Source organism: Vidua chalybeata, chromosome 6, assembly GCF_026979565.1.
Source record: "Vidua chalybeata isolate OUT-0048 chromosome 6, bVidCha1 merged haplotype, whole genome shotgun sequence".
In the NCBI taxonomy this organism is placed as follows: Eukaryota; Metazoa; Chordata; class Aves; order Passeriformes; family Viduidae; genus Vidua; species Vidua chalybeata.
In genome coordinates this window covers 56,425,421-56,434,690 of record NC_071535.1, presented here as the reverse complement: position 1 = coordinate 56,434,690, position 9,270 = coordinate 56,425,421, and the positions used below count along the sequence as shown (strand labels likewise).

The 9,270-nt window shown below is 63.0% G+C and overlaps 3 protein-coding genes across 3 annotated transcripts; 1 reads left to right on the top strand and 2 right to left on the bottom strand.

Moving 5' to 3' along the window:
• The first annotated feature begins 3,987 nt into the window (after positions 1–3,987).
• Positions 3,988–5,625, top strand: BTBD18 (BTB domain containing 18). The gene is made up of 3 exons (XM_053945880.1): positions 3,988–4,142; positions 4,465–4,601; positions 4,737–5,625. Exons 1-3 carry the CDS (start codon positions 3,988–3,990, stop codon positions 5,555–5,557), a joined length of 1,113 nt encoding a protein of 370 aa, XP_053801855.1. The 3' UTR covers positions 5,558–5,625.
• Positions 5,626–5,640: 15 nt separating this feature from the next.
• Positions 5,641–6,885, bottom strand: SELENOH (selenoprotein H). Its single transcript, XM_053944555.1, has 5 exons — positions 6,783–6,885; positions 6,291–6,505; positions 6,070–6,215; positions 5,884–5,997; positions 5,641–5,814 (listed from the first exon to the last, which is right to left on the bottom strand). Exons 2-4 carry the CDS (start codon positions 6,440–6,442, stop codon positions 5,897–5,899), a joined length of 399 nt encoding a protein of 132 aa, XP_053800530.1. The 5' UTR covers positions 6,443–6,505; positions 6,783–6,885; the 3' UTR covers positions 5,641–5,814; positions 5,884–5,896.
• A 107-nt stretch (positions 6,886–6,992) lies between these two features.
• TMX2 (thioredoxin related transmembrane protein 2) lies at positions 6,993–9,263 on the bottom strand. Its single transcript, XM_053944553.1, has 8 exons — positions 8,976–9,263; positions 8,529–8,589; positions 8,254–8,367; positions 8,043–8,119; positions 7,861–7,967; positions 7,708–7,773; positions 7,470–7,599; positions 6,993–7,365 (listed from the first exon to the last, which is right to left on the bottom strand). The coding sequence occupies exons 1-8, from the start codon at positions 9,162–9,164 to the stop codon at positions 7,228–7,230; spliced, it is 882 nt and encodes a 293-aa protein (XP_053800528.1). The 5' UTR covers positions 9,165–9,263; the 3' UTR covers positions 6,993–7,227.
• Positions 9,264–9,270: the final 7 nt, after the last annotated feature.

Below are 9,270 nucleotides of genomic sequence, written 5' to 3'. Positions count from 1 at the left end.
CCCTCTGCCTGTAGGGAGCAGGTGCTGGTGGGACTCCAGCCACAGCTCATTCTTTGTGGTGGAGGGGTTCCCCTTCTCGGGGAGACAAGGAAGTAACGCCGGGCCAGCCCCATCGGGTATTCCGGGCTGCTCACCTGGGAGAAGTCCAGGTCCCGCGAAGGTGACAGTTTTCCGCCTTGTCCCTGGTCAGGCACCCGGGAGAACCCTGCCTGCTCCTGACTGCCAAACTCTCGGTGAGATAATGATAGAGGAAAAGAGCTGAGGACGGTTTTGGGTGGGACAGGTGATTCCTGGGGTAAATATGCACTGGGAGACGGGAAGGATGTGATAACAGCCTGCGGATGGAGGTGTGAAGGAGGATTGCTAAAGGTGGTGCAGAAAAGTGTAATGAGGTGAAATGGGATTTTATGCATACAAAGAGGACATCTAGGGAAATGATCGGGGCATGGGACCCCCAAACCCTCTCTGATGTTTGGTTTGTAAAATAGACCATCCAACCAGCTGGGAGCAGATGGAGAGCTGGTCCACATCTCCCAGGAAGGAGAGGGTGTCTCCATTCCACAGCAGTGAAACCTTCTCTCTGCATTCCTTCATCCTCATTGTCACTCAAAATGAGCAAGCTGTGTCCCCTCTCAGCCTTGTGCCTTGAGTGAGAACAGCTCCCAGATTAGAAATTATCCCCATCTGCCCTCCCTTCCTCTTGGCCCACACAAGGAGGAAGGTGAGTGCATCCCCTGAGTCTCAGGGACAAGGAAGGAGAAGAGGTGTTCTCAAAATTCCTTCTGGGAGGAAGAGTCCTCGCTCACCTGATACCTCCCAAGGGACAGCTCTCCCTCAGGGAAAAGGCATCAGAAACACCTTGCTCCTCCATCCCAGCACCAATGACACATCCTTCAAGGCCTCTTCCCCAGGCAGTTGGGGCAGCAGGGTCTCGGAGGTTCATGCATGGTCCTGGCACAGTCACACCCTCCCTCTGCCCTCTTCAAAGACTAAAGACGCTCTTACAAACTCAGCTCTGACGTTGGGCGAGTGCCTCCTGTCCCCAGGATGGAGCTGCACAGGGTTTATCCAGGCTGGCCCTGCCCCAGCCCTGCCCTGACAGCTGGAACACCCGGCAGCGCATGCTTACTTTGGAAGGCAGGCTGGACCCTGATCCTTCAGCTTCAGCTGGAGGATCATGCTCTTGTTTGACAATAACTCCTGGGGCAGAGGAGCCTGTCCCACTGCGTTCTGGGAAGAAGAGAGATGTGTTCCTAGCATGGGAAAGTTTCCCCTCTTTTACAGTAATTGCTTGTAATAACATCTTGCACATCCCCTTTCATCCTACAGCTGATGCCTTTCCCAGATGAGACGCCCAGAAGTGCAGCTGCCACCGGAACAGAGCAAGACAATTTGTTTACAAGGCAGGCCCGTGCTCTCGGCGGCCGAGGGCAGGAGGAAGGGGAGGCTGCTGGCTCTGGGTCCACGCAGGCAGCTCAGGGGGATGACCTGCATTGTTCCAGGTCAGGATAACAAGGCCCTTCCGCAGCCCCTTTCCTATGGGAATCCCGACAGGTTGTTGTCCCTCCCCACACAAGGGGAAGTGCGGCACCAGGGGGGTGAAGCGACTCATGTCGGACGCCAGCGCTGAAGGGGGAGAAGGAGGGAAGCGGGGCCTGGAGGAGCTTTCCAGCTCCAATTGGAAGATGCCAGGCCACAAAGCAAGCCCAGAGCCCACCCTGACACCTTCCCAGTGCAGCTCCATGTGCTTGGTGTTGTCCCTGCTTCCCACCGTGCTTGGGCTCTCTCATGCCCACAGACCATCCTGCTTTCAGCCTGGCTACATCCTGTCATGCCCTCAGACTGTCAAATTCCTGGTACATCTTTTGCCCAAATGTACACGTGACTTAAGCGTGCACAGAAATCTCCTTCCCTCCCCGCTCCACAAAGATCTATTGCCACTTACAGTCTCTCCTTCCTCTCTTCTTTCCCAGTGCCTTTCCCAGCCTCAGATCTTGCCTTCATCCATCCCTTTTGCCACTGTGCAGGGTCCAAGGTCCCTCTGGAGAGCAGGGACTCAGAGGCAGGTCCTGTCCTGCACCACAGGCAAAGGCGACATAGCTGAAAACGATCCTGGCTATGAGATTTGAGATGGGAATTTCCTTTCTCTTACAGAAACTGGCTCAGAAACTGCTGATTTGAGGGCTTGGGAAGACACTGGAAAGACAAGATTTGTCCTGTGAGGAGGCCTCTCCTCCAATCAATAGCAGAGGGAGCCTGAACAGGCAGCACAGTTTAGGTTTTGCCCTCCCTCTGCAGTGAATCCCACCAGGAGATAAGCCCTGCTGGACATTCCCAACCCGCTGAGTCACCCAGGGTTGCGCCCAGCCAAGGGCCAAGGACACCAGCTGTGCTGCAGGTCTGCAGCCTCTGAGCACCTGAAGGTGGACAGAAAGATGCAGGGTCTGACACGATTTGCTGTGAAAACTGCAATCCCATACTTTTTCGCAGGAAAATCTGGTAGCAGAAATGGAATTTAGAGAGAGGGGTCAATGGGACAAAAGGCTGCTGGCGATTTTTCTACTCTATGTTATTTGGCTTTGGATACTAGTAAAAATGACACTCATAAAAGGCCTCTTTTGTGTACCTGCAGTGGGAGTGGTTGCTCGGTTGCCAGTTCAAGTATCAGTGAATTTTAAGGGCAGACAAAGCCACTGGTGATGGGAGGGAGGGAGCAGCGCTGCAGCTGTTGGGGTACAGTGGAGTGGGGCTTTGCCTGCCAGGGTTTAGTGCTGAAACAGTAAAACCCCAGCACCCCAGCCCTGCCCCCTGTCCCACTGTGGTCCCACTCACTGTCACAGGGCACTCCATGGCACCTGGATCCATGCACTCCCAGTGAGTTCAGGCCTTCCAGGCGACAGCTCCGATCATTGTAATTCCAAAGGATTGCAAGGGGTGGGGGAGGAAACATCTCTATTTTCCTTCTATTTTTATGAGCATATGATAGCACTTTGATATGAAATTACTTGTTTTGCTGCATCCCTTGGTATTCTGGGCTGGGCTCCAAGCCACCCGGGGGCAGTGACAGACTGCCAGTGACCTCAAAGGCCGCTGGCCCAGGCCTGGCACCAGCCACTTTCTTCCTTGGTTTGTGCCCATTTTGCAAGAACAGAGAAGAAAAACCACGCTCACATGTCCAACCAGATGAAAATCCCTCTGCAAGACCACATTTGAAGACTTTGTAGATTTAAACTCTATGGCGACATTCAGGCTCCTGTCCTTCTGCAGCTCCTGAAACTTCCACCCACTTGGGTTGTTTGTAGGAACAGCCTCTGTCTCCAGGCAATGGGGATGGATTATAATCTTTGTTCGTGTGTGTGGAGCGACTGACGCAGACGTTTGTACAATGGGTGCTTTATAAAGTGACAAAATACTTTCAAACTAAGTGGGCAGCATCGCTTGCTTGAAGGATGGCTTCCAAAGTACCATCAATCCTCCCCTTCAGGAGCTTGGGGCACGAAAACACCGTTCCTCACACGCGAGGGCACAGCGGAGTCTGAAAATCCAAACCAAGGTGCATCGTGGGGCTCTGAGCCCTTGAACCCAGAGCTGCTCCAGACAGCAGATGCTCCAGACAGCACCTTCCCCATTATCGACCTCGTGTTCTTCAGTGCCACCACGGCAGTGACCATAAGCAGCCCCGGCCTGGCTGTGGCGTCCGTGGCCCGATGATGATGAGGGAGGCATGAGGACGACCACAGGCGGTGGCCACACCCAGGCTGCCCTCAGCGCGGCCGCCATGACACGGCGAAACACGAGCGGTGCCTCCAGCGCCTGGGCAGAGCAGGGGCACCGCGGCACCGGAGGGCTGCGGCCAGGGGTCGGGCACAGCAGGCGGGTCTGCGCCGAGCACCGCTCCCAGCGCCCTCCGGTGCCGCCCCCAGCGCGCTTCCCGCCACAGCGGCCGGGCCGTTCCCGCCGCGCCGCCATTGGCCGCGGGGCGCGACAATGGGTGGGGCGAGGCCGCCGCGCCACGTGAGGCCGCGGGTGCGAGGCGAGGGCGCGCAGGGCCCCGATCCCGGTCACCGGCAGCCGCGTCCGCGCCGCGAGCTCGGGACTCACCCCCGGGGCGATTCGGCGGCGGCCCGCGCCCCCCTCGGCAGGTACGCGGCGGGTCCCGGGCCGGGCCGGGGGCGCCTCAGGCGGCGGCGGCCTCAGGGCGCCGGCTGTGGCGCCCCCTGGCGGACGCGCGGAGGCCGGGTCGGCGGGGCCGGGGCGGGACACCGGGACAGTGCGGGGATAGCGCGGGGACAGCGCGGGGATAGCGCGGGCTGTCCCACAGCACTGCTGGGCCGGGCGTGGGCACACGGGGCTCTGCAGACATCGGCCCTGCCACATCCCAGCCCCAAACCATTGGGACCGCCCGAAGAGGGCAGGCAGGCGCTGGTCCCCGCGTCCCCAGCACGACGCTGTCTGTCCCTGCAGGACGGCCATGGGTTCTCCCACAGCCACCTCGCAGCTGCTGTACCGCAGCACCCGCCTGCTGCGCATGGCCTTCCAGCACCTCTACCAGCAGCAGCAGCGAGCCGACGTCTTCTGCGATGCGGTCCTGTGGGCCGAAGGTGAGCGGGCAGCACTGCCTGGGGAGGGGCCAGCACGCCAGGGGAGCTGCAGGCAGGGTCTCTGCAATCACCTAGGAAAGACTGGAGTGAGCAGGGAAGGGCTGCAGGGCAGTAACAGCCACTGTTGCTTTGCAGGCGAGGCAGTGGTGGCCCACTGCAGTGTTCTCTCCGTCTGCAGCCCCTTCTTCATGGAGCAGCTGGGCCGGGAGCTGCCCCCCCAGGGTCGCAGGGTGGTGCTGGAGCTGGCGGGGCTGAAGATTGGGGTGCTGCGCAAGCTGGTGCGCTTCTTCTACACTGCCGAGCTGGAGGTCACGCAGGAGGAGGTGCACGAGGTGCTGGCAGCCGCCCGCCGCCTCCGTGTCACCGAGCTCGAGTCACTGCAGCTCTGGGGAGGACGCCTGGTGAGACTGAGACCCCAGCGGCAGCTCGACCGCTCCTGCCTGCATTCCACTCAGGAAGTCTCCACCGTGGTGGCACCTGACACAGCTGAGCCTGGCAGTGCCAGCTCTGGGGTGTCCCCCCAGAGGCAGCCACACTCTCTGGGGCACTCACAGCCCAGCCCCATCGGGCGGGTGAGGCTGCGGAAGGTGGAGCGCTGGGGGTGCTGGGAGGTGGTGCGGGAGGCGCAGCCCCCCGCCGTGCCTCCGGCAGTGCTCTTGGGGGATGCGGGGGTGACAGAAGCACAGACCCGCCAGGATGTGGATGCACGGGAGCAGGCGAGCGAGTGCTCCCCACCCCAGCAGCCCACCAGTGCAAATGGGATGCAGCAGCATGGGGACTCCCCTGTGTCCTCACAGGGCTGCCAGCAGGCAGCACCCCCAGGGACCCCTGGAAGTGACACCAAGGAGGAAGAGGTGGATGTGGGGACAGGGGAGCTGTTCCTGCCCCCTGGGACAGTCTGCCTCTGGCCCAGTCCCTCATCTGAGTCAGAAGAGGAGGTGGATGTCCTCACCTAGGGGGGGCTGGCTCTGTCTCTCCCCCCAGCAGTGTCTGTACCCCTTGGGCTGCGTGTCCTTGGAATAAAGGGCTGGAGCTGTGCTGTGGAGTACTAAACTTTATTGGAGATTGGGGGAACAACGGGGTGTGGAGGGAGCCAGGGGTCTGCCAGTGGCAGAGCTGCAGCATCAGGGACGGGACTGGGGCTGGCAGGTGCCCCCCACTTGGTCTCGCCTCTTCATGGATGCTCATGCCGCCTGTGCCGGTCCTGGCTCGGCTGTGGAGAGAGGGAAGTCGGTCCCTGTTGGTTCCATCCCTGTCCTATCCCATCCCCATCCCCACTCACTTGGCCAACACCTCTATGCCAAGCTGCTCTTCAGGGCTTCCACTACGGTCTCTGGCTGGGGAAACTTCAGCTTGCGGGGGGGGCCCTTCCCGATACCGCTCCACAGCTCCACGGCTGCAGAGATAAGGGGGATTCTGGGATCAGGGGTGCCGGGCAGCCCCCGCCGCCCCCCAGCCCAGCACTTACTGCTGCCGTCCTCCTTCACCAGGCACACCTCGAAGCTGTTCCTGCGCGGCGGCCGGGGGTTGATGTCCACGGGGAGGTGGGCCATGGCCCCGCGCAGGGCCTCGCTCACCGCCGCCGCGTTGCGCCCGAACACGCGTCAGCTCTTGCTGCGGGGACACGGCGGTCAGCGACCCGGGGGCACCCAAGGGCCTCACACCACCCTCGGCACCTCGGCGGCTCACCAGTGCTCGATGACGACACGGGGGCCGATGTCCCCGCGGCTGCCTTCGTCTACGGCCTGGGCCCGCGCCCGCTTCCGCGGGGCTCCCGCTGTCTCCGGTGCCTCGGCGGCCGCCGGCTGCTGGGCTCCGCGCTTCCTCCCACGGGGAGCCATCCTGGGAGAGCCGAGGCGGTGGAGCCTACGCCGGAGCAGGAAGGGGGCTCCAGGAATGCCGCTCTGGGGTGAGAAGGGAGCTCAGGTACCCCGCTGCCAGGGCAGCGCGAAAGGTGGGTCCCTGTGGGGACACTGCTGTGGGAGAGGGCCCGGAAGGGCCAGTCCCCGGCGATGCGCCACTGGGGGAAATGAGGGTCCCCGGCGGGATCCTGCTGTGGAGGGCGGGAAGCGGCTCCGCAGGGATCCCGCGGCGGTGTGTGGCTGGGGAGAGCAGGGGAGCGGGGCCCTGGGGAAGGGAGGGGACAGACGCGCGGTCAGCAGCGGCCGCGCCGCCTCCTACCTGCCGCTGGCCACGTGCCGGGAGCGCGCGCCGCCGGGGGGCGGGGCCGGAAGGGGCGGGGCCGAGAAGGGCACCAGAGCCCCCGGCGGGCTCTGGTTCCGCCCGCGCCGCCCCAGCCAATCAGAGCGCGCGGGCTCCGCAAGGGCCCCGCCCCCATACGCGGTCCCGGACCGGGGACGGGGACACGGACACGGGACACGGACACGGGACTCGGGAACGGCACGGACCGTTTATTGTCAGCGATGGATGAGAGCGAGCGTTAACCGAGGCGGGGCCCCTCCTACCGCCCTGCCCGCACGGGGCCGGGGGGCACCGCTGCTTTCCCGGGGCTCAGCCGGGACAAGTCCCCACGGAGAGCGGCTCCGGGCAGGGCTGGGCAGGCCCGCGGGGCCGCTGCCACCAGGCTGATGGTGACATAGTGATGGGCGACTGTACAGGGCAGCTTCTACTTGTCCTTCTTGGTCTCCTGAGGCGCAGCCGCTGGCACGGCTGGGGGCTCCTCAGGCCCCTCCTCCCGCGGCTTCGACTGCTTCTTGGCCTTCTGGTAGAGCTCGTTGAGGTTGAACTCCCGGATCACATTCTCCTGTGGCCAAGAGGCAGCATCAGCACCACTGGGGCCTCGTGCTCCCCCCTTCTTCCCAGGCACAGGCTGGGCAGGGGAACAGAGGGCTGCAGGATCCCACCCACCTCAGAGAAGGTCCAGGACACAGCCCGGCCCTTCTTGTCGATCTGCGGTCGCCGCATGATCTCTGTCCCACCCTGGAAGAGGATGAGGGTGGGCAGCTGCTTGGTGAGAGGCGAGGTGCTGACCTTGTACCTGTGTCAGGACAAGCCCACAGTGACCCTCGGGCAGCCTGAGGGGACGGGAGGGTCACAGGGACTGCCCCAGAGCGAGCCCTGCTTGCCCAGGCTCTGTTCCCCACACCTGGTGCTGACGTCCGTGTACCGGCCAACATCCACCTTCCCAAACTGGAGTCCTGAGCAGTTGTACCTGGGCAGGATGGGGACACAGGGCTGTGAGGGACGCAGGGGACCACAGGCCCCGTTACCCACCAAGATTCCAGTGGGTGCCACTCACTTGAGAGAGAGGTCGGCGAAGATGGGGGCAAAGGACTGGCACTCGCTGGACCAGTTGGCAAAGAACTCAACAATCCACGTCACCCGCCTGTCCCTCTCCAGCTCCTCCTGCCACAAAGGCATGGGCTTAGGGAGGCGAGGGCAGCGCCCCCCCAAAAGCCCCAGGGCTGGGGAGATACTCACATCGATGGTCTTGTCACTGAAGTACTTGATGTACTCAGGGCCCATGTAAAGGGGTGGCTTGCAGGTCATCAGGAACACTGGAACGACAGCACCCTGAGCCCCCCAGTGCCAGGAGGGCCAGGCTGGGCCTGAGACAGAGCTCCTCCACCCCAGAGCAGTGAGGGGGAGCCAGGAGAAGGCGGATCTAGGGCAGGAAGACATGCAGGCTCACCTATGCAGAGCGTGAGGTAGAGCAGCCCCATGCGGATGTCGAGGCGGAAGAACAGGATGGCGTTGGCCACTTTGCTGAACATGAAGATATTCCCGATGTGCTGCTCCACGGTGACTGTGATGTGGAGATAGGAATAAGGCATGGGGCCAGATGCCCCCAGAAGGCTGGGGGTAACTTCAGGGAGGGCTGGATCTGGTCCTCCAGACACCACCCTAGGCAGCTCCTTGGAGGAGACCCCATAAGCAGCCCCAGCCCCCCAAGTCCCCCTGACTCACTGGAGCGCCGGTTCTTCATCATGACAATGGCGCTGAGGAACATGAGGATCTCCACCTCCCTCTGGCACAAAGAAGGGACAGCATGAGCTGGAAGTGCCCAGGACACCTTGGAGCCATGCCTGGCCTGGTTTGGCACAGGGACCTGTGGCCATGCCAGGCCCTACTGGCCCCAAGGCCCTGCCAGAGCCCAGAGCCCCCATCCCTCCCGGGGAAGAACAGCGAGCAGAGGGGCTGCCCTGGGGCCATGGGCTCGACCAGAATCTGGGGGGGGCTCTCGGCTGTAGGGGAACACCGCAGAGCATCGCCAGGGGCAACCGGGCATCTCCTCTCTCAGCCAGGCCGGGGTGCTGTGTGAGCAGGAGGGGAGCCAAGCCAGGGCCGGGGGTGCGGGGACAGGGCCGGGGACAGCCCAGGGATGCGGGGACAGGCCGCGCCGCACCGCCTCACCCAGTCAAAGTCACACGGGTTGCCATCCTCCCGCTGCGAGGGCAGCCCACGGCAGAGCGGCGGGACCTTGCGCACGATCAGGAAAGCGGCGGCGAGCAGCGCGGAGAGCGGGTAGTAGGGCTGGGCGAGCCATCGGCAGAGCCCGGGCAGCCCCCACAGCAGCGCCAGCAGCGGCGCCACCACCGCCATCTTCCCTCCGCCCCGCTCACTGCCGGGGGGCGGGGCCTCCCCGCGCCGACCAATGGCGAGCGGCGAGGCGGGCGTTTCCGTGTGCGCACGGGCCAATGAGAGGAGA

Excerpts from the sequence above, each read along its gene's own strand:
- BTBD18 (XM_053945880.1), top strand. The coding sequence starts at position 3,988 with ATGGGTGGGGCGAGGCCGCCGCGCCACGTGAGGCCGCGGGTGCGAGGC. Across the intron at positions 4,143-4,464 it reads GCCCGCGCCCCCCTCGGCAG|GACGGCCATGGGTTCTCCCA; the intron begins GTACGCGGCGGG and ends CTGTCCCTGCAG. Across the intron at positions 4,602-4,736 it reads TGCGGTCCTGTGGGCCGAAG|GCGAGGCAGTGGTGGCCCAC; the intron begins GTGAGCGGGCAG and ends GTTGCTTTGCAG.
- TMX2 (XM_053944553.1), bottom strand. The coding sequence starts at position 9,164 with ATGGCGGTGGTGGCGCCGCTGCTGGCGCTGCTGTGGGGGCTGCCCGGG. Across the intron at positions 7,968-8,042 it reads TCAGTGACAAGACCATCGAT|GAGGAGCTGGAGAGGGACAG; the intron begins GTGAGTATCTCC and ends CCTTTGTGGCAG. Across the intron at positions 7,600-7,707 it reads TACACGGACGTCAGCACCAG|GTACAAGGTCAGCACCTCGC; the intron begins GTGTGGGGAACA and ends GTCCTGACACAG.